We start from the raw sequence: 23,850 nt of genomic DNA on the forward strand, positions 1-23,850 counted from the left end.
CCCTTCCAAAACTTGTTCCCTCTCACTGAATGTGTGCACAAACAAAAAAATTCCATTAATTGCTGTAATAAAAACAGCTACATAAAATGGCAACATCACTCTTTCATTAGTGTGACACCTGAAGTGGGAGCATTACTAAATCCTACTTCACTGTCACAGATCAGGCAAAATATGAGCAAGAATTCATCCAAATTAGCAACTGACACACATTTTAAAACAAAAATGTCACATGACACAAAAAAATTGCTTTCAAATATATACACTGATTAGCGTCCACTAACTTAGCCCACACGTAAATACCTTAAATGCTGTACCATCTAAATCCAGTAGTATACAGCAACAGATTTGATATGATTTGTATATTGCAGCACAAAGAAACGGTAGTAAGCTAAGGGTAGCTCTTGATGGGCAACACCAGTTTTTATTATTTTACTATTTTATTGTTAATTATTTTTATTTTTAAATTGTTAGATAATTTTGTTGGATTCTGTTAAACAATTTTGTTAAATTTTGGGTTTTGTTATATTTTTGTTAGATGATTTTGTTAAATTTTGTTTAACAGATTTTTGTTAAATATTGTAAGATGACTGATTTTGTTAGATGATTTTGTCAGATTTGGTTAGATAATTTTGTTAGCTTTTAAATTTAGTTAATTTTTCTAGACAATTAAATTTAGTTAAATTTAGATGGTTTTGTTAGCTTTTATTAAATTTTGAACAATAATTTTGTTAGATAATTTTGTTAAATTTAGTTAATTCAGATAATTTAGATTCTGTTAAATATTGTTACATGATACTTTTTAGATGATTTTGGTAGCTTTTGTGAAATGTAGTTAATTTTATTAGATGACTTTGGTAGCTTTTGTTAGCTATTGTTAGCTTTTGCTGGATTTTGGTAGCTTTTGTTAAATTTAGTTAATTTGGTTAGATGATTTTGGCAGATTTTAGATTTTGGTAGCTTTTTTGTTTAGTTAATTTTGTTAGATTATTTTGTTAGATTTTTGGTAGCTTCTGTTAAATTTAGTTAATTCGGTTAGATTAATTTGGTAGGTTTTGTTAGATTTTGGTAGCGTTTGGTAGATATTGTTAGAGTGATAGCTTTTGGTAGATTTGGTAGCTTTTGTTAAATGTAGTTAATGTGGTTAGACAATTTTGTTAGATTCTGGTAGCTTGTGTTAGATTTTGGTAGATGGTGGTAGCTTTTGTTGGATTTTGCTAGAGTGTGTTAGATTTGGGTATCTTTTTTTAGATTTAGTTAATTTTGTTAGGTGATTTTTGTTAGATTGTGTTAGCTTTTGGTAGCTTTCGTTAATTTTAATTAATTTTGTTATATTGTAGTAGCTTTTGTTAGACTGTTAAATTTGTTAAATTTAGTTAATTTTCTTAGGTGAATCTGGTAGCTTTTGGTAGATTTTGTTAAGTTTAGTTAATTTTGTTAGATGATTTTAGTAACTTCTGTTAGATGATTTTGTAAAATTTTAGCTAGCTAATTTTAGATAATTTAGTTATTTTTTTTTATTTATTTTTGCAGAACATTTTACCTTCTGAGGCAAAAATTATCAATTATTTCTATTTAGAAAATACTATGATTAAAGAATGCAGGATGAAGCAGGAAAGTTTTCGATTAAACAGGGATCAAGCAGGGTGGCTGCATGTTCAGTAAGAACTGGGAACCTGGGGAACATATATCAAGAAAAACACAATGGACAAAATCTGGAAGAAAGCCAAGAAGCATAATCTGGCTATTTTATACTATACTACATTGGTTGAGACCTCATTCATCTGGCGAGTAGAATATGACTTTTTAATACAGCTATAAAAGTTATAAAAATAGTCTTCAAAACAGGTATTGCTATTCTGTATCCTCAAATTAATAGAAATAACACATAATAGCATTCTCTCAAGACATGTATTCTGAACGTACTGTTACATAATAACCACCATTTTCTTCCCCCTCTAAATGGAGGTCATAAAATGTGAATTGAGTGAAAAAAGCTATATATTATTTAGCAGAAAATAAACTTGGCAGAGAGGGCAGTTATCCCAGAAACAGGAAATACTAGCCAAGCTGCTAGAATTGGATTGAAGAGTTAATTTACAAGAAATCATTAGGATGGCTGGAGACCAGTAAGTGCACTGTGACAAAGGGCAGAGGGGAAGAAAAGAGAATATCTAACAGGTCTTCCAGGGAAACACTTCAGTCCAACCTGGGGCCACAAACACTAGAAAGCATAACCATATGGTTATGGTTAAATGCTATGAGATAATTTTAACATATGGATTTTCTACTATGATTTCATGATAACATATTTTCCTGGGAACTGAAAATAAAGTCTTGCTAGCCAAGACGTTTCCAGTTGTTCTTGCAAATAAATAGTGTATCTGTGGAGCCACCGACTAAGACTTTCTGTGTAAATAACATGTAACTCCTGTCCCTGGCTCATCGTGCTTGATACCGAAATTCCAACACTTACTTGTGTAAAAAATCTTGTTCAGATCCCTGCTCCGATTCATGCTCCTGGATCTGCTCTCCCATTTGCCTGGTGTTCTCTCTCAAGACAGTTGAGGTGAGCTGTGGTGGTTGCAGTGTCCCTGGAGTATGTATATTTTCGTTCCTGTTCAGCCACGAGCCTTCTAGACTCTCATCTAGAAAAAGGACATTTTGAATTAATTACACAGTCCTGATAAGGGGCAGCGCAGCGTTACCGCTGTCGGGATTTGTTCAGCCTGCTCTGAATGAACACCTAACATTAGTACTGACAGCTTTCCAGCTGCTGACACACTTTGCTACAGTTAATTTTATTTGCAGCACTTTCTCCAAATCAGATTTTCAACAGTTTAGTAGCTTTTCAAACAAGTGGATAAATGCTTGAAATTATAAAGTTTTCAGCTCTCATTTAATTTTGTGTTCTTTTAAGGTAGGATTATTACGGCTATTCTCAGTGGTAACACAAGGCAGAAATACTTAACAAACCATCAGAAGTCATTGCAAATATCATACTGCAGCACTACCTGTATTATTACTGGGTGTCTTGCATACATCTACCAAAAATAATTATTTCCCAATTACTGAGTTTAGAATCTAAATGTAAGATTGTTAATTTCATATGCACACAGCAAACCAAGATACAGGTAAACGCTAAGATGAGTTTGGAGCATAAACCCCCAAAATCTGGTCAACCTCAGCAGTTGAATTCTGTGAAAATCATGGCATCCTCAAGGAAGCAAAAGAGTACCTGAAGAAAGGAAGTGGTATTTTATCTACCTGAACTCCAGGCTGGCTATGAGAAACTGAAGGACTTGGTGCATGTACTGCTCAACAGAAGCTCTAGTGGAGAATGGGCCAGCTCAATGTTTGCAGCTGTTTTGTTTTTACTACATACAGAATATCTCATACAGTTCAGCAGTAACTGATAAACTATAAGGGCTCCTAAAAAGGAAACTTAATATAGGTACAAAATGAGGCACTCTAAACCCACACAAACCTTCTACTCTCTTTTTGTGGAGTGGTGGCCGTCCTTTCTTATTCCTCACTGAAGAGGCTTTGCTGCTGCTGCTTCCACTGTTAACTGACATTCTGTCATCTTCACCACCTGTAACCAGTGAGTTTCTATAGGAAATGAGTGGAAGCCATACATCTTCTCTTCTTTCCATCATCTGTTCTGTCAGAAACTTCTCCAAGTAGGAGTGACTGAAAATAAAAGAAAGACAATGAGTACAGAGACACAACACACTGTTCCCTCTTTAATTAATCTGCAGCCCCAATTTGTGCTGTTGAGAGCTTAACATAAATCCTGTGTGATGTTTCATTATTTTAATTTAATATATGCTGATAGGGCATTGTGTCTCTGACTGATTAAGAGTATATGGCATTCCCTGAAAACTAGCTAACACATTTAATGATGCACAGGTTACTCACAGGTAAACAATATAAGATGTTGTCTCCCCAGCATCTTCCTCCTGCATTTGTCTGTGATCATTCACAGCACACTCTACTTGAATACCTTTTCTGTTTTGCTTAATGAGGAAGCCACCTCTATATACTGCTACTGTGTCAACAGAATTAGAACCCCTATGGTGAGGATGTAGGCTATCTTTTTGCATCTTGGAAGAAGAACAATGGCTTCTTCTTCAAGCAGTCATTTTCTGATAAAACAGTTAAAAGCCTGTTCCACTGCCATGAAGAAGTCCAATATACACATGTTAACTAACTTAAGGGTGGAACCAAACAACCTCCCTCCCCTGTGTTTTTTGTCTGTCTGCTGTTTTATTAAATAGTGTGAATGCGTCTTCCCTCCCATTTATGTGCATACTGAGTAACACCCAAACCCTGCACTGAAGGCCAAATTCTTGGTTTATTCTCCTTCTCTTTTACAGTACCAAAGACTGTTAACACCTGAGTGTTTCATGACCTCATAGAATTTATCTGCAGAATAGTCATGGAAAATGGAAAGCTTTCTGAATCCAATTTATACAGTGCACAGATTGTGCCCAAACTGTGAGGAGGGAAAAACTACAGCACTTGAGAGTTGTTTACTGATTAGATGCCAAAGGTGCGGTAACTTTCTCTCAGCATTTTAGAGGAGCTTCATAGTGGTAGTTCTCACCAGCTTCAGCAAAAATAGAAACTCTCAATTTCAAGGAGTCGGAACACCTCACCGAGCTCTGTCTAATCTCATGTCAGACACCCAACAGTCAGTTGTCCAAGCTAAGCTACAGTCTCTATTTGAGAAAAATAAATGGAAAAGAATGCCTCCACAGGGCAATTCGCTTCTCGACCGTCTTAGATGAATTCCTCAGAAACTCCCTGCCTGCATCTCCTTACAGTGATTGTAACTGCATTAGTATAAATCTTTCTTTGCTAAGTGTAAGAAAGAGTCTGGCATCTTTGATGTACAGTTTTATATTAAATCCACAGATTTGAATATACCCATGTGGCTATCACTAATTGTGGAGATTACTGATAAACCGAGAAGTCAAACAAATAAATAGAATAGGAAAACTAAACGAAATCAATGTTGCTGCTCCATTCCCAAACTAGAAACATCTTGCTTTTCTCCTCCCAAATAAAAAAACCAGCAGTAAACCAGAAAGGAAGTAGGATCCCTGTAAAAGAGCAGTATTTGCTGAACTGTGACAGGAAGGGTATTTTGTACCAAGGACAGATGACACATGCAGACATACTGGGCAGACAGTTCATTTTTACGAGGTAGGGAAGCCAAGCTGAAGGACTTACAGGAGACAGGAAGCTCTATGCTCACGAGACATTCAGGGTTATTGTAGAGCACTCGACACTAACAGCCCATTGCTGAGTTTAGGGACAGTAATTTGGCAGGAGGAGACAGAGCCGGGGCAGGAGATAAAGGATCCTGTACGCAGGACTCCTCCACCAGATGGTGGTCATGTACCTTCCTCTTCATAGGCAACCCCTTCAGAGGGAAGGGGAAGAGGTCCCTGAGGATTGGAGGAGTAGTGCTACCGAGAAGGGCAAATCGACTCTCCAGAGTATAGCTGGGTATGTAATGTCAGTGAAGCACTGTGGGCAATGCAGCCACTGCCTGATGGGTGCAACCATGACACGTATCTCAAGGAAAGGAATGCAGATTTCTCAAGACATCTTTACATATAAGCAAGTTATCTTCACTCTTTTCATAGTCACCACAGCCAATGGAATCCAGGGCATGTCTGCACTCATCCTAAAGCAGTAATTTAGCAAAAATCAGATAAATCATGCCCTAAAGGACCTATCTGTTTGCACTGATCTTCAAATTCAGCAAAAGTAAATAGTCCAGAGACAGAGGACTACAAGAAAGACAGATAAAATCATCAATCTTTACAGTCCTGCAAAGAAGCCAGTGGTTGGGTGTGCAGGCACCAATGAATGGGAAACCTTCAAGAATAACTATGAAATGGCCACATAGAAGGCAAGGGAACAAGAACTCCTCCCATACTTAATTTCAAGGATCAGATCATGTAAACTGTACACAGCGATGTAACTTTAACTTCTAGACACTGGAGAAACTTATGGAAAGGATGATGACTGTCCATGAAGGATAATGTCACAAAACTAGACAGGAATCAGGCTAATGGCACTTAAACCAACAGATGCAGGATAATCTATGATTCAGCTAGGAAGACAGTAATAAAATTCTATTATCCTTAAGTCCTGTCCTGAAGAAAAGGCCAAAGGTTGTCAATATTCAAGGATGTAACAATGGAAAGCAGTTTCAGACATGAGTGCCAAGCTAGCCCAACTGGATCATCCAGTTCTGAAGCTCATTCAACTATTTCTTCTACTATGTTTGCTGAATTGACAAATGACTGATACAATAAAAGACTCAAATTGGTTCAAGTGTGTATACGTTAAAAATTATACAAAGTTAATAAAGATACGCTGTTCCCAGGCTGAAAGTCAAAACCACAGCACTGCACCGGCTACTAAGAAGGAGAAAAATGACTGCTACTGCTGAACCCAGGACAGTAACACATGTAAAGCTGTAGTACTCAGAACTGTTTACGCTATTAGAAAATTCCTTTAAATCAAATGTTTTCACAGAATAACTACAGAAAAGTTTGACACAAAGAGTCAGTTGAGGTAGTTAGACTAGATAAATATGACTTACACTCACTGTGGTCAGAAAATTGAGTGGAAAGATATCTATAACCATAAATCATAAGATTTATGGCAACTGCACTTTTTAAATGGCCATAAAGCTATTCAAAGAATTCAGCTGTACACTGGGCACATACTGCTTGGCTGATTTTTGACTAGAGACCTCTTCCTTTTTCCCTTACTACTTCTGTGCAGCACCAGATCCTGGATATTTCCACATAACATAAATGTACAGCATTCTCTCTGCAGCGATGCTGACAACATGTCCATGCTGTGAGCTTGCCCTGAATAATGAGGGTTTTCTCTTTGCCCATTGTGTTGATATCCACAGGCTCTCTTATCAGTCTGTTCAAACGGCGCTCATAACACAGCATTTCTTGCTCTTTATTCAGATCTTATCAACACTACCTCTGATTTCACCTGCAGTAATTACCACATCAAATTCAGGCTGCTTGTTTTAGCTTGTCAGGTCTCCAACACCCTGCTCTATCCTAACCAAGTGTCCTCTCCAAGCCTCTTTCTCTGACCTGTTGTGCCGGTAACAGAAGCCTTGACAAACCTTTATTGCCAAGTTTAACTCAATATATTAAACTAAACAACAAATATACATTTACATTTTATGTAAGTATCTAACAGAAACAAGATGTTAGGTGTGGTGTTCACAAGCCTGTAAATGTCCTGCACTGCTAACATTTAATTTCCTTTTAATTCTAGCCTGGAAAAAGACAGGTTTTTATTTTCAGTGCCCCATGGGAAATTTTAAGGAACATTGTTTTGTGAGGTCTCAAACACACCTCATCAGTGGATCTGAATATCCTTTTCTCATTCATTTTTATTACTTTAAAATATAAAATGATCAATAACTGTGTATGTGGAATGTCTCACTGGGAATTCCTATAGGCTGTCAGATCATGAGAACATCAAATCAGAGAGCTTAAACACACGCTACAGTGATTAACAGAGCCCACCAAAACCCACAGAAGGAGCATTACTTACACAGTCTTTTTATCCTGTCGCAAGAGTTTAGAAGAAAATTCACTAAGCACTTCAAGGAAAGCAAGGTTAGGAGGTGGATAGTCTTGTCCTTTTTGATTCTGGTATTTGAAGGCAAACTCTATGCCATCTCTACAGTAAAGAAACAGTAACATTTTCAGACGTTTGTAATCAAATTTAAAAAATGTTGCATGTCACGGAATTCTTTATATCTTTACATCCCATCCTAACTTTTTCTTTTCTCCTTCACTGCTAACAGGCACCTGCTTTTGGACAAAGGGAAGTCGAATGTTCTCTCCCCGTTTGTGAGGATTGTCAAAGCCAACATACCTCCAGTCACGTACTAAGAAGGGACTTACTGCAGCCTAAGAACTTGTCAGGTGCTGAAAGCTCTGCCTCAGCAGGAATAGCCAATGGGCTCTTGATTCTGCATGAAGCAGAAGCTTGCAATAAGAATAATATATAAGATACAACAAGATCTTTTGCATTAAGAGTCAGAGAACTGGTGTACCAGAACATTGATATGTGCACCTCTGCCTTATCTTTGCTTTATCATTTGAAAACAATTTAATTTCACATTATCTAATAAGGGCGCACGCATGTCTTGAACTTCTCTTTTGCTTGGTACAGGGAAGTGACTGGTAGCATTTTGGTCAGGCTTTGCTCATCTTAGTCTTAATGACTCAGTCTCTGAGATAGCAAACATTAATATTTTAACCTTTTTATGGCATGGGAAAGTCAGAATATAAATTCAGCAGTGCCCTTCTACACTTTCTAATGCAGCAGTTGCATAAAAAGCTTAAATCCATTTAAAAAAAAACCTAGAATTCCAAAGTATTTTTGAATATTTTTTTATAAAAGCCCTTGTCGCCTATAGAATCCAGTGGTGTGGTATAAAGAACCATTTATAGCTGTTAGATACAGTCTACACAAATACATATAACACCAGTGGCTTTACCTGAGATAGATGAACACAGCCAACCCAATAAATTCCAACAAATAATTAGATAGCAGTTAGTTTTTCTTCCTTTCTTATACGTACACATGTACAGCCCCCACCATTTTTCTACATAAACTGTACAGGAGCAATTAAGATTCCGTACCTTTAGAAAAGGGATGCTCAGCTAAAGGTTTCATCTGAGGTAATATAAAAATCTAGTTTATTTACCACCACTCACTTGTGTAGTGTGGCCACAGCCTCTCTTGTCTTGATCTGATCCAAGCCAAAAGTGAGGGCAAACCGACGAGCCAGTTCCTTAATTCCACTAACATGGGCAGATGTCCTGTCCAAATTGGGACCTTGCTCCTGAACAAGCTCATTAAACAGCTAAAGAAAGAATTTGTTTGTTAAAATCTGTGAGCTAGGAAACACTTGTCTTGGGAAAGACATTTGTTCTTAACCTGTTACTGCTAAGAGTGGACATGCCAATGGCATTTTTCTCTTATACTCATCTTCTAATCCACTGCCAATTGTCACCCATCTTGTGCAGATGATAACCCTTAACCAGAATTTTGCACTTACCTTCACTGAATTGCACCTGTTATTCTCCCAACTCATCAAGGTGGTTCTGCATTCTGATGCTCTAAAATACCTACATCACCATTAGATCAGCATCTTTGAATTTAGGAAGCAAAACTGCTCTTCCATCAATCAAGACAATACTTTAAGAGTATTACTAAGTAAATGCCTTTGGAACCTGCTTGGTACTGCCTTTTCAGTGCAATAACGAACTACTCAGTAGCTTTCCAGTCAGTTCTGTATCTAACTTTCTGCTATTGCCATTCAGACCACATTTTCCTAACTTGCTAATGAGAATATCAAGAGAGACAGCGTCAGTCACAATATTAAATCAAGCTGCATTAAAGCTACTGTTTCTCTGATGTCCACAAACTCTGTTACCATATAATTAATGAAAGCAGCTTAATTTGACATGATTTCTCCTTCACAGAATCCTACTGGCTGTTACCTATCACTCAGGCACTTGCAAATAGCTCATCTAATTATCACCCCCATCCCCCCCCCCCCAAATTATACCAAGCTGACTGCCCTATGGCACCTGGCTTCTTCCTCTCCAAATTTAAAGGCAGGAACTACTTTGAGACCCAACAACTCTTCTGTAAGTACATCTGTTTTTCTCATGTTTTCACAGCTCTTTCTCAGCTTCCAGATTGCTACAGAAAATCCCTCAGGACGCTGGAATGAATTTTGGAAGGCTTCAAAAAGATTTGAAAACATCTAGTTTATAGAAGTGATTTCTCTGTGTGATGGATATAGTTAGTACTTCAAGGGCCTAAATGGTATTTAGTGAAGCACACACTTGCTGCTGTTGGCAGAACAAGGATGGATTTCATCATCAAGCCAGTAATTTGTGGTTGATGTAATATTTTCAGGGAAAAAAAACATGTTTAACCACACTGGAAGACTCAAACTGATTAGCCTGAAGTTTGAAAAAATCAATCTGTATTCAGACAAAATGTAAAGAAGATGCATTACTTCCAGCTAATTAAAAGTCATCCTATTCCTCTTGTTCACTAGGTACCAGTAAGCAAATGCTAATACTCAGCTTGGACCAAACTGCCTACAAAGCTCTTCTCTCCCTTTCTTCCATTTTCATCTGACCAAAACTTTCTCAGTGTGGTCTTGAGAGAGATTAGGGAGACAAATGAGTACTGACAGCCTGAATTGAGGAGCAAGAAGATCTCTCATCAGAATTGCAGTATTTTCGCTCCATTGTAAAGGGCATCACAGAAAATCCTGTCCAGTTATTTTTTGCAGTGAGGCATTTCTTACAAAAATCAATATTCTTACCTGTTGCAAACTGAGAATGAGTGTCTTTGCACACTGGATTTTATCAATTTGCCTTGTTTTGCTCAGGGTTTCCTTAATGATATCTCCATAGTCATTGTAGTACTAGGAAAACAGGGGAAAAAAACCTCTTTATATCCTTAAATTGAACTTCTTACACAATTTCTTAAATTTTCCTGATAGAAAGATTGCTTGTGGTTCTTGTTTTAAAAAGGCAGCAGTTGCTAAAAACCCTAGTCTCAAATCCCCATCGTTTGTGTGTGTGTGAGGTAATGTTTCAATATCAACATTTAAACTGATTGGCAGCCTGTACCCAGTGATGAGGTAAGGAAATCCTCTATTTGTTATTATCTTCAGTAAAATATATGTTGAAAACCAAACAAGAGAGCATTTCCTACCCCAAAGTGAGTGTCTGATGTAAGTGACCCATGGCTACAGATTCTAAGAAACACCAGTACGTTGAGCCCATAAGTAAGTGTGGCTGTGAGTAGTTGTTCACAGACATGAGCACACAGGTGTGAAGCTCCACGTACAATGCAAGGTGAGTTAGATGGCCAAGAAAGAAACCCACGGAAGCCAGAAAACTGAGTAAGAAATTAGCCTGTATGAAGTGCTGGTTTTCTTGATGTTTTCTTGATTTTATTGTACTGCTGCTCCTGATGAACAGGAGGAGGAGGATTTAAAGTCAAATCCTTTGTATTTCATATCAACAGCTCAAACACTGTCTGTAGTACAGGACCTACTCTCCACTCTGTCTTCAGCTTTTCCTCTTTGATTGTCAACTTTGTGATGACTGATCCCTCACAGGCAGGTTTTGTGTGGCTTGGCAGTGTCAGGACTGCTAATGTGCCTGGTTTCTGGCAGGTAGACTCACCAGACCACGGTGCAGTGGTAGCTGCACTAAATTTCATTGGGCCTAAACACTGTATGTTGGCAAGACATTCAGTTAATGTACACCCACTTCGAGCAGTACTATATAGAGCTTTTTCTCTTTTACTGCTTTCCTGTTTAAGACAATCTTTTCTCACAAAATCAACCTGCTTCCTTATGGCAAGCACCAAGATTGGGAGACTGCCAGTGAGATATGACACTGAACAGATAACTGTCATTTAGGATTCTAGGACTGAATTTGAGAGGCAGAATAAGAACTTCTCTGTAGAGAGGAACCTCTGTGGAATCACTTAGCACCTTGTAGGACCGACTTCTGGTGCTGCCTTTAATAAGGCACTCCTACACAGGACAGGAAGTCCAGAGCTCACTGCTTCTCAGTAGCAGAAAAGGAAAATAAAGGAATTTTGCAAGGAAAAACTATTACAAAAATCAAATAAGGCTGAATAAGCTTTCAAAAGCATTCAATCTTCTACTGCACTGGAAGGGTGAGAAAGAGGGGGCCTGACACTACAGTTAGGAAGAGGAGAGTACACTGAGCTGTACCTTCATATAGTGCTTGAAGATATCTGCTGCTGCATGCATGTCCACAATGTCATAAATTATCAGCTTACTAAAGGCAGCCAAAAGGTTTCTTCTCTTATGTAAAGCTTCAATTTTGTTGGCTTCATCTTCTTCATCTCCCTCTGAAAGCAACAACAACAATAAAACGTTCATAAGAAACTGCAATGTTCTAAAGCTACGTTATCAAAGAGCAGCTTCTGGAAAAAAACCAGTTCTTTAACATGGAGCAGGGGTTTTTGCTAAAATGAAAGGTGTGAATTCTTGAGTCCTGCCTATGGTAGGACTTTCAGGAAAGCTCAGGAACATGACACGCCAATGACCCAGGATGCTCTCTATAGTCCTGAGTAGGTACTGAACATAATCCACATGGAACTGAATCGCTTATTTACTTTACCCTGTAAAAGGCCATGGAAAAGACTTCTTTAATGCTTTTTGCTGAACTTATGAAACACAGGACATTTGGAGATGATTCATTAATGTAGCTAAACTATAAATATTCCACATAAGGAAAATTAGACGCAGCAATACTTGTACTACATGCCTGGGATTTTCAGATATGAAATCGATGACTCTAAAGCATCAATAACAACAGGGAGTTAAACTGAGTTGTAAGAAACATTAATATTGAATACCAATGTTGTAAGTATTAAGTCCCCATGTAAGACTCCACTCTGTGAATGAAAATGAAACTACACACAAAGAAATGTTAAATACAATACATATATAAAATAAAAACATTCCACAACTTATGTAAGAAAATTAAATCATCTGTCACAGTGTGATTAAAGTAAGTATTCTCTGGTACTGAGAAGAGCTTATTCTTGGAGGGAATCTTCCAGCCAGTTTGAAGAAGTACAGAGCTGGGCAGGGGGAGGATTAAGTCACGTATGTGATCAGAGGCAATCTCTCATGGCTGGAGTTGACTGTAACTCTGTAAGCACATTTTAATACTGAGATGCTTTAACCCACAGGATTGAAGCCCATTAGCACACACCCACCCCCTTTCTTTATTTTTTATTACTACTGATGTGTTCTGAATACCAAAAGTTATAAATGGCCAGACTGACTTCATGAGTCAGAGTAGCATAAGGGAACGGAGATTACATATAAAAAGATCTTGATCCATCTTTTTACTGCCTTCCCAGTTCAATCACAGGATGTTAAAGAACAGCAAAAAAACAGACACTGTCCTCCTAAAGTCTATCCTTGATGTATTATTCTGAACGTTGAACTCGCTAAGTATGATTAACTGCACATGGATTTCTGATGAAGGTACTTCAAAATGTGTTCTTCCCAGGAAACTATTTAAAGAGATGCTCAACAAAGATGCTTGCTACTGAGGAGCTGGGGAGCTAGAAAACTGAAAGCACCTTTAGGGCCAGAATACATTCTCCAAGACCTTAGTTCTACATATTGCTGTCTGAAACAGCCCCTGTGTGTCATGCTGACATACAAATAAGTGAATAATGCGCTAATTCAGATGATGTGCCAAAAAGAGTACTACAGTGTGAACTCAGCAGCTCTTTCACAAAGTTTGACTATCTGGGAATCCATCACTGTCTAAAGCTATTTAGAATTTGGAAATTGGATACCTCTGTACTTGCATTTAGGCATTTATAACTCACAACAGCAGCACCAAGTGATATAAAACCAGACCTAAAGGACAAATCTGCCTCTCCCTGACTGAAAGCCAAAAATCTCACATCATCCTCTGAAGAGGTAGAGATGGGGCTCACCTCAAACTCTGGCCTCTCAAAGTGCGGCCATACACAAAAGCCTAGGAATGAGCTAGGAAGCAAGCAAGCATACTTGATACTTTTCCCCAAGTACTTTCCTAGTCTCCAACCACACCAATGATGTCCTGAGCTTGATTTGATTATCCTAGGGGAGGAGGAGAAGAGATGTTTATTTAGTAACTGCAGTTTCTTAAGGCCTTCTTTGCCTAGAGCTTTGCTGGTAAGGTTTGTCTTCAGGATCCTATAACTCTGTTGGGTAACTCTAAAGGGTTTCTCTATGTACTGTTCCATCATACTTCTTCCCTTGAAGCCATATTAAATGAAGCCTGCTGCTGAGATAAGACTGTACTATTATGGAAATAAATGTTAAGAAAAATATAGAACAGTAAAAGAAGAATAATTCTGTCCAGATTTATGGCATGTAGTTACAGGCTAGTCCCATGCCTTCTGAAAATATATTTTTTTATCAAGTGAACTTTTTAAGTACATACTCTTCTTTAACACAGTAGTACTGAATATTGAATATTTCATATTCACACCTCCCAAAAATAAAGATGGAATAATTCAAAAACATTTGAGGAAACTCGCCTGAAAATTCTGTTTTCTTCTTTCTTTTATGGCTGTTAAAAAGTAGAAAACATGGAAGCTGAACATACCCATGCTCTGGTTTTCATCATCTTGGTCAATGAAGACATGGTCCATCACAAAACTGAGAAGTTCTGACTGGAGGCCTGAATCTGGATTGAACACCAAAGGCTGAAGACCTTCTCGGCCTCCAGTCATCAGCTGATGACTAAATATCATCAAGAGATCACAGAGCAGCATGAAAGCCTGAAAGGCAAAAGAGAATGAATGCAGAAAGGAGGGTCAGTCAGTAAGTACAATATTTAAATCTATATAATATATAAAAATATGTATTTATATATATTTTATATATTATATTTATATATAAATATATAATTTATCTAATTTTCAGATATGCCCTATTATTAAATGTCTTTAACTGTACTCAATTGCAGTACAATTGTACTCAATAACTTTAAAATTTGATGTGATTCCTACGTAGAGTTCACTACCTCTTCCATGTCAAAGGTTGATCTATATCAAACTTCCATTTCTTCTCTATGAGAAAAATTCTAAATCTACCTCTGATCCAAGAACTGTAGCCAAATTTACAGTAAAGAAAAAACACCTCTTTTGATAAGCACTTAGACAAGTTAAACAAGCACAAAAATAAACATTATGAGAGAAAATCCAAGCTCAGTCACTGTCAGATCCTCAAAACAGAGAAGCAGCTTTAAAGAAATTCTTGCAGTATTTCATCAGATCTCTGCAAAAAGAATCAAGTACCTAAACAGCTTTCAAATCTAGATAAAAACCAACCACAGCACAACTCTTAATGATTTATGCTCATAACTGTTACACCCTCACTAATTGAGAACAGAGTGAGAAGGCAGCTATTACCAGCTTGCTTTCTTTCAAGGGCTTATCTGCATGCTCTCACGCATGAGAATAACAGTCTTCCCCAATGGCTTAAGTCAGTGTCATAGCCAGCTGTATTCATTTGCACTACATTCAACGCCTGAGCACCTTTCAGAAAGTACTTTTTAATCATCTTATTTTTTCTGTCTTTAACCTCAGATTCTGAAAACTGAGAAAGAGAGGATGGTTCAGTGTCTGCATGTGTAAAAAGACTCCTAGAAGGTCGATGTTGGATGTGCTGTCTCTTCCCCAGAAGCCTGCAGGAGTCTCACTTAGGGCAGTGTCAATCACGATTCCCAGGTAGGTGGTAGGCCAGAGGCCTTTTCAACTGAACAGAGGCTGTAGAATAGCCCTGAGAGAGTCATGAATTCCAGTGTAGGCTTTAATTCAGTCCCATATTCCCCCTTTACAAAGAGCTGAACAGAAAAGATAGTTATATGTGTGTTTAACACATTTTTGAACCAAGCCTAAGGAAAAGCAGCGAGTGAGAGCAATCTACTTTATAAACTTTCAGAATGAAATCTTTGTGAAAGGTGAACATCATAGCAACTCACTTCTTGGAGTATGTTATAAAATCTGAATGAGCTATACTCAGACAAGAACAAACTCATTGTAAACTATGTTCTACTTAGGCTTTGGAAACGGATGCCACCATTTGGGATTTTTTTTTATACTGGATCCAGAAAGTTGTGATTCATTTCAGTGATGATCTCACCTGCTCTAAAGTCCTCTGATAGTCAATAGAATTTAGGCTCATCTTAATGTAGACTTCTAAAATAGAGCACATGAATAATGCACTGAATTATTTATACTATTTCTGTCCCATATAAAGACAGCAGTGGGCTCAGATACAGATGTCTGTGCGTTGTAGCTGTGTCGAGTCATTCAGATAGTCTAGGAAATTTTGAAATGTTTAAGTCATGTTTCTATAAAGACCTAACATTTTTTTCCCTTCCTTTGGTATATGCATTGATCTTCTCTGGAAAGAATGCATAGATAAATAATCAAACGAGGCAGGAAGACAATACAATTTACACAGAATTCTCAAAAAAGAAAAAGCCAGTAAACCAAATGGATTAAGACGCAGTCCTGCATTTGCAGCAATATACTTTTTAAGGAACAAAACTGAAAGACCAGAGAGGTGTCAGTTGGAAGGGACCTCTGGAGTCTCTAGTCAAACCTACTCTGACTGGGACACTTGCTGTCTCTAGGTGGTTGGTCATGGCTTTGTCTTGCTGAAGCCTGCAAGCTTCCACAGAACTGTGAACTGCAAAGGAGCTTCTAAGAAAAGTTTAAATCGCCAATGAAAAACCCAACACTGTGGCTACCAGTAATGAGAGAATAAAAACATGTTGAGGTTTATAATGAACAAAAAAAATCCCACTGCAGCAACAGGAAGGATCATTTACCATTTGTTGATGTAGAAAAGACATTCATGATAGTTTAAGCTAGAATGGTTGGCATTCTCAGAAAGGTAGATGATATATTCACATTATGTAATATTAATAAAATATACCAAGAGTAACTACTCAGAATATTAAAAAACAATTACTAAAGTTAAATCTGCTGGGAGACAATGACACATCAGGGTCTTTTAAAAATACATAAACCAGCAACATCTACCAGCCTTTTATATTTATATTGATTGTTGCAGAACGTGTAAATGCCAAGGAGAGCTATCTTTCAAAAAACTAGAGATATCTTAAGAAGTAGTATCTTTTAGAAAAACATAGGCAAAAACCACAGGTGACTTATTTACAGTCTTTGCAGAATCTTGGGAGGTCTGATAGAAACACAATTTGTAGACAACTAAAAGATGTCAAAAGACCTGATACAAATCAGCATCTATCCATAAAATCTCAGCAAACAAACCAGCCATTTCCTTTTCAAAGACTGAATTATTTCAACAAGCCCTTCTATTTAATTTCTTTTATTTCCATTTCTAAACACATAGAGCAAAAGCTTCCCATTCCATGCATGCACAGCTTCCCAAAAATCTAAACCAGAGAACTGGATAAGTAAACTGAGCCATAAAAAAATCTAGTACCTTATTATGCAATCATATTTCACATATTTACTTATGGCGTATGTGTACATGCACATACACATGCAAGAGAGATGCATGCACTTCAGTTTTCAGTCAGCTACGACAGAGGGAAGGACAGCAACCTAAGCTATTATGCTTATACTGATGAGACTCTAAAACCCCTTCCAGACATTTATATTTCTATAATGAAGATGCTGTTTAAATACTTTACTCTGATTTCTCAAGAAGATGTAACTATTTGTGAAGTGACCATTTTTTCCACAGTGTGAGAGGACATCACATTCTTGGCAATATTCAGAGTATTTTTGTAAAATGAATTAACTTTTTTTCTGCTAGAAAACATGCAGTACTATGACCTGTACTGCTAGAAGCCTCAATTTTCTCCCATTAGCCACAACGGGAAAGAGATACAATAATTAGTATTCACCCCTGCATTTAACTGAATTATTAGGATAACAAAACAATGAAATACCATTGAGACTTCAGGCATTTGCTTTTGGCAGGAAAGGAGTCACTCCAGACTCCCTATTAGTCAGTATCAGGTGGAATATATCCCAAAATATACAGAGGAATATGCAGCCCATTTAAGGTCTCAGTCACCCTCTAAAAGTGCCTATTTCAAGCAATTAATAGTTGTCTAAAGAAACAGGCTTTTATTTTAGATGATTTAGATGACTAAAGTTATGAGAGCTGAACATGAGCCTAAGCATCTAGGTAATCATTATATCAAAAATGAATTTGACATTAGCTGTGGTTTGAAGGTGCTTTTAACACAGCTCTTATTAGGAGTGTGTGTTTTATTTAGACAGAAGTTTTAAGTTTGATATAGTGTCATCCTGAGTTACAATTTAACATTCGCACTTCTCTAAAAGCACATGACAGACATTTCCTTTACCTGTTCTTTGACTGGAGTGTTGACATTTGATAAACACTGTTGGCAGACAGCCAGAAAGGATTTCACAGTTTTCCTCAATACCAACAAGTTCTCCTAGAATAAACATTAAAAAGGGATAATACATGGACATTAATAAAAGGTTGATAGGAATAAGAAAAATAAAAATATGGTCATAATTTCATACATTCAACCCTATAAACTGGCCAAACAAAAAAAGCCATGAGAAAGCATTCTACTTATAAAGCAGAATAAACCAAGCCACTAATTTTCAGAGGAATGACCCAAAGTTTCCCTGCAATAAATAACAGTAACAACAATAACAATAATCATCATCATAGAATATACATAACTAATTCTGTAACAATAATATCAATAACAATAATAATAAAAATAATAATAACAATTACATCCATTAGTTAAATTGTCTGTAATTTACCTTGAATCTAAATGTAACATTCAGAACAAAAGGGTTTAATACCTCAAGGTCAGCCTACCTGGTGGTTTATAAAGAATCCTGTACTTGGATATAAACAAAAGATGTAAAATACCAATGAATGTCTCAAGTTCAACAAAAGCATAATCCTAGCTGTCCACAGACATGGGAAACGTGAAGGCAAATCACAGAAACCTGATGAGTTACAGAGGAAGAAAGGAGGACTGCTGATCTGGAGAAAAAGGGATTCGTGGGTGGAAAAGATAAATGAATGACTGCTGTTGGTCACCTTGATATAGAGACAACTGATTTGTATTTTAAATGCGGGTGCCAGAAGTGGCAGGCTCAATAGGAAAGCTGTGTACTTCAATCTGGAAAATTAATGCTGTATCTTGATGAATTATTCGGGGTTTTTATGAATAACAAAATAAACTAGTGAAAACAAATCAAAACAAAATACTTTCCTCCATGATACCTCTACCAGCTTTCAGACAGAAGACAGTGTGCCCTGCAGAACAACCTCCAACCTAAATCTAAAAAAATCCTAAACAGGTTTATTTTACCTATTAAATGTTACTACATGTAACATTTTCCTTGCTAAAAATTCCAACATCCTAATTATGCTGGCTGTTCAGTCCATATCTCTTATTTCTAGTTTTAGCTTTTCTTATTGCTTCCTACTATAAGATCTTGTTACTCTTTGTTTACTGAAAAGCCTTTTTGTTGTCCATATGGTCTTCCTGTACTGGTTCACAACAGAAGGCAGGTCTGCAAGCATCCAAAAGCACCTCAAAGGGTTTCTAAATCTCTGACCCTCTTAAAATGTTCAATAGAGTGTAATTTTCTGATACAGACACTGAAGGTCTATCAGCTACCTCACCCTTCTTATTCCTAATAATTTTTAATCTGATCAGCCTTCTTGTTCCCAGATATAAACCTTCCATTTGGCATCATTACAATACCTCTTTGGGTTTTTAGTTGTATTTTGTTTATCAACTGATCTATATAATCTGCATTTTAAATGACTTCACTTTTCCTCCTTTGATGATTGGTAAAAATGGATGATTGGATAAAATCAGGGAATGGATGTCTCCTGGAATGCATCAGGAGCTATCCCATTGGGTGATGATTTCCAACCTACAGCTTTTTCTAATATATTAATCAGCTTTAAGCTACTGAATAGCAATTACATTAAATTCACACATTCACCTGAAATGCAGTGTGGTACCTAGTGTCTTACAGAAACTGGTATTTCAACTGCTTTCCTTATCAGTCAAAACCACAGTCTTCTCAAGAACAGATTTATTTGTTCCTTCCAGTCTTATCTCCTGGCCACGTTCATTCTGCCCTTCAGCCTTGTATCAACTGTGTTTTCTGTCAGCCCGCCCAACATTTTACCTAGGACTGATGTCAGGCTTCTCAGTTCACTCTAACATAACCATCTGATTTATACTTTTGAACACTGGGCTTACAATCACTTTAATAACTTCCTACTTTCTATCACAATTATCTTTCATTTAGATGTTAATGAATTCAACAGAGAAATGAAAACCTATGAAAAATCCTATATAAAGGTTAAAAAGTGAACGAGTATGGCGCCTATTTGTCTGTCAAAGAATGAATAACATGTAGGTACACATTATTTATTAACCTCTCTCCTGATATCATGACGAAGATTCATTCTGAGAAGTTACAAACAGCAAGAGAAAGCCCAACTGAACAGAGCAACTGAGCCATCTGGAACTCTTCTAAATTTGGAGAAATCCCCAGACTACTACAGAGTAGTATTTTTCAAAAGAGAAAATGGGAACTACAAAAAATAATTAGATTTTCAAGTCTTTTACCATTCTCAGGCACACAGCCAAGGTCCTGCCTGATCTGCTGGCTTCAGCAGAAAACCGCTAATGAAAATATTTTATGTCCTCTTGGTTGTTAGAGGAAAACCATGGGGCCACACCATGACCCAGGATAAAAATAGCCCTTTCCTGAACAAGTACAGCATAATATCTTCAAATTTAAGTAGTCCATGACAAGAACAAGAATAAGCTCCTAACCCTAATTATCACTTTCCTATTGAAACATTAATACGCTGTTATCACTTCTCTAATATATATGATAACAACTGTAATCTACAAATGATATTACACAGATCTGCAGAGCACCCTCTTGTTAACAGCCTGGATAAACAACAGATGATATAATAAGAATGTAAGTGCAATAGTGCCTGTGAACAAAACACCCAAACCTACCTGTTGAGGAGTTCTTTGTCTAAAGACCGATAATGCTAAGAGGAAAGTTAACATGAATTTGCTTACAATTACCAGATTAAACAGTAACCTGGATATTACAAGGAAGCTTTTGAGAAAAGGAGAAGTCACCTTGTAAAGAAGTATAAAAGCAGCATGAAAAGTGATCATGGAGAGGAACCTTGGGCTGGAACAGAGCAGCAGTTAAACCAAGTCAGACACCCCACCACTGCCTGGGCCTGGTGGCACATCCTCTCTGCTAGAAGCCATAAGCAGCCTGCATCCACCTGCAGGACTGTCAGTTTAGGGTGTGACATGCAGGAACCCATACCTCAAACGCAGGTATGTGACTGTGGACTGCTTTGTGAGTGTAGGTACACATGAAGCTGGAGTACCCATGTGTCCAACAGCAGCCACGTGTAAGCAGGGGACCTCACGCTCCCCAGAAGAAGGGCAATGGGCCTGTACCCCACATATCCTGTGAGGGCTGGGGTGTGCACGTGTAACTCTTAAGGTGCGTGTGTCCTGGGGAGGGGATTAGCATAATTTGTGAACAGTTACAGGAGTGCAGTTTGACATTCATAGGCATACATTAGCACTGTTCTATGATTATAAAAGTGTCTAGTATTCTGGTTTATCTGCGATATAGCTGATACTTATCCTGAGGATGTGTTGCCCTGACTGCAGGTTAATTATATGTTGTTAATAAATCAATGAGTTGACTTCATCCTAATTTGATTTAAACCACAAACAGTTTTTCCCTGCCACACATAAAAAGCCTAGAGACCAACACACCCAGCCAGAGTCCAAAACATTCTGCAATATAAAGTATCTCTCAGAAAGCAATAAATGTGCCCTGGGCTTGGGCATAATGCCCAGGACAGTTTCCAAACAAGGGCAATCCTCTCGGCAGAGAGGCTGTATTTTTGGAAGAGCCACCTGAACACCAGGATAAAGAATAACTGAATTTCAAAATAATTCTGTTCCCAACTGCATACCCCTGGTTGTTGTGTGTGACTTCGCTCTAGAACCAACACACAACATTCTTAAGCAATGTTGAACTCTTCTCAGAACTCATTTTCAAAGAAATCTTACCAGAAGCACCCATCCTGCCACAAACTCCCTGCAATAAAATGTACACCTCATGGATGCCGAGCATACCTAATTGAGAAATGTAAAACTTGCAAATATATGCCCACTACAACCGAACTAAACACTTCCTCCCACAGAAACAGAACACCCTTGAATATTGTATACAGCAACTGAATGGCTACATGGTAACTAACTAGGCCAAACAGAGCAGCTACTATTTGCCAGCATGTGCTCACACACGCCCCAGCTGGCAGCAGACATTTCTTACAAATCAACCTCTCTCCATCCCTGATCTCTCAGCTTGGGTGCTTAAGATAAATCTAAAAAATTCATCTTCTAAACACGAGCCTGCAAACAAAAATTCATAAATCTAAGGGGTACAGAAAAACAAGGCCTCAGGATGGGGTTTATGACAGATTATAAATTCCCCTCTCCCCAATTAGCCTTTTCATATTTTATTTTTCTTCTCTTCCCCACTATCCAGCTCCTACTTCCCTCCTACTGTGTTACCACCTTGCCTCCCCTTGCCCCTACCACCCTATAGGTAACAATGACCTTTCTTTCACAGACAGTTTACGTGATCTGTATTAAAGCAGAATCCAAGCAATTGCTCTCAGCTTGTATTTTTCTTTGTAATCTCCTGCTTTTATTTCAAACCTGAAATGTTTGTGTGTCCAAAAGCCTCTCTAATTTATACAGCTACATCCACTGGTTTACTAAAGTTACCACTTCAGCCTACAAACCATCACCCCCCTCTGTCCTTAGAACCTTACAGCTACAGCAAAATCACACCAGAGAGCTCATGGACGTACATATTAAAATACTGCATCAGAAATGTTCCTGCTAAAGCCTGACTATATAAAAATTGCTCATGCAATTCCCTATTTTTCATTTTGAGATGCTCATGTTAATGCTTTTGTCTTCCCATACATCGTACTTCAGATGTGATCCCCTTTAATGCCTACTAATTTACACGACTTATAAAACAACCATGGGCAAAATGATCTCCTAATGGATTAAATGACAGATATAGTGCAGATCAGATTTATTTTCACAGTGAACAAACTATGATGGTTTGATAGAAAAAACTCTCACAGAACAAAATGCTACAACCACATCACATTGCAAATTTATCCCATTTCTGTGGTGAGCACAGCTGCGGTTGCTGCTGGCCAGGTATGAAGAGCCAAAGGGCATTAATACAGACTACTCTTGAACTAAGCATGCAGCACACTCATTACTTTTATAAGGGGTGGGGTGAAACACCAACCACTAAGTTAATAACAGCTCTCCAGGTTACAGTAATTATGATTTTCATTCAGGATTCCAGAAGCAGAATTGATGTGTACTTCAAATGGTCATTCTTGATGGAGCTTTCATAATTCTTTCCATTCCTATAAACTACATTATGAATCATTATGACTAATATAAATCAGAATAGTATTAGAAATATATGAAAGATCAGGGCTGTTCTGCATTCATCACATAAAACAATGTCTCATACAAATGTATCCTATTTGGAAAAAGTAGGCAAAGCCATACAATTGCACTAAGCTTGTCTGCTAGAACGGTGGCTGAAATAAAGGTCTTTTTCAGTTTAACTGGACCGCCATGGTAAGATTGCAAAAAACAACCAGTATTTATACTTCCATATGAAAATGCAAAGCTTCTGACCAGGTTCTATACAGAAAGATGCTGTATATATTAGCCACTAGCTGTGGTTTAGAGTGAATGTTTCTTTTGCTGTAGCTTAGACACAAGGGAACAATGAAGCTTTCTTCCAGCAATGCTGACAGCTATCACTCTGCACCACCTATGTTATATTGCAGCAATTTACTGCATTTAGTTCCAAAAAATGGAGAAATGCAGTGGAAGGAAATTAAAATCTTGCCAAATGTTCGGCCTCTTGGCATTTGCACCAAGAGTCCACTGCTACTCAAGGGGGCCAGCAAATGGGATATATTCAGTTTTCTCAGTTATAAGGATTCAGGATATAATGTAATATACTACCAGAATGCTAAAGAGAAATAAGCTAAAGAAGCTGAGAGAGGAAAAT

General features: G+C 37.6%; 1 protein-coding gene across 3 annotated transcripts in view; it reads right to left on the minus strand.

Annotated features, from left to right (window-relative positions):
- Window positions 1-23,850, minus strand: part of STAG1 (STAG1 cohesin complex component) — a 182,561-nt gene that overhangs the window by 4,102 nt on the left and 154,609 nt on the right. For all 3 annotated transcript variants that reach the window (XM_062606574.1, XM_062606575.1, XM_062606576.1), the window contains 8 exons: window positions 18,024-18,116; window positions 14,256-14,430; window positions 11,846-11,985; window positions 10,415-10,516; window positions 8,784-8,932; window positions 7,609-7,737; window positions 3,485-3,690; window positions 2,474-2,645 (listed from right to left, as the gene is read on the minus strand). In XM_062606574.1, the coding sequence (XP_062462558.1) occupies window positions 2,474-2,645; window positions 3,485-3,690; window positions 7,609-7,737; window positions 8,784-8,932; window positions 10,415-10,516; window positions 11,846-11,985; window positions 14,256-14,430; window positions 18,024-18,116 (1,166 nt within the window). The remainder of the gene's footprint in view (window positions 1-2,473; window positions 2,646-3,484; window positions 3,691-7,608; window positions 7,738-8,783; window positions 8,933-10,414; window positions 10,517-11,845; window positions 11,986-14,255; window positions 14,431-18,023; window positions 18,117-23,850) is intronic.

This window comes from Pezoporus occidentalis, unplaced genomic scaffold (genome assembly GCF_034315485.1).
Source record: "Pezoporus occidentalis ecotype Australia unplaced genomic scaffold, CSIRO_AGI_Poc_V1 ctg97, whole genome shotgun sequence".
NCBI classification, from domain to species: Eukaryota; Metazoa; Chordata; class Aves; order Psittaciformes; family Psittacidae; genus Pezoporus; species Pezoporus occidentalis.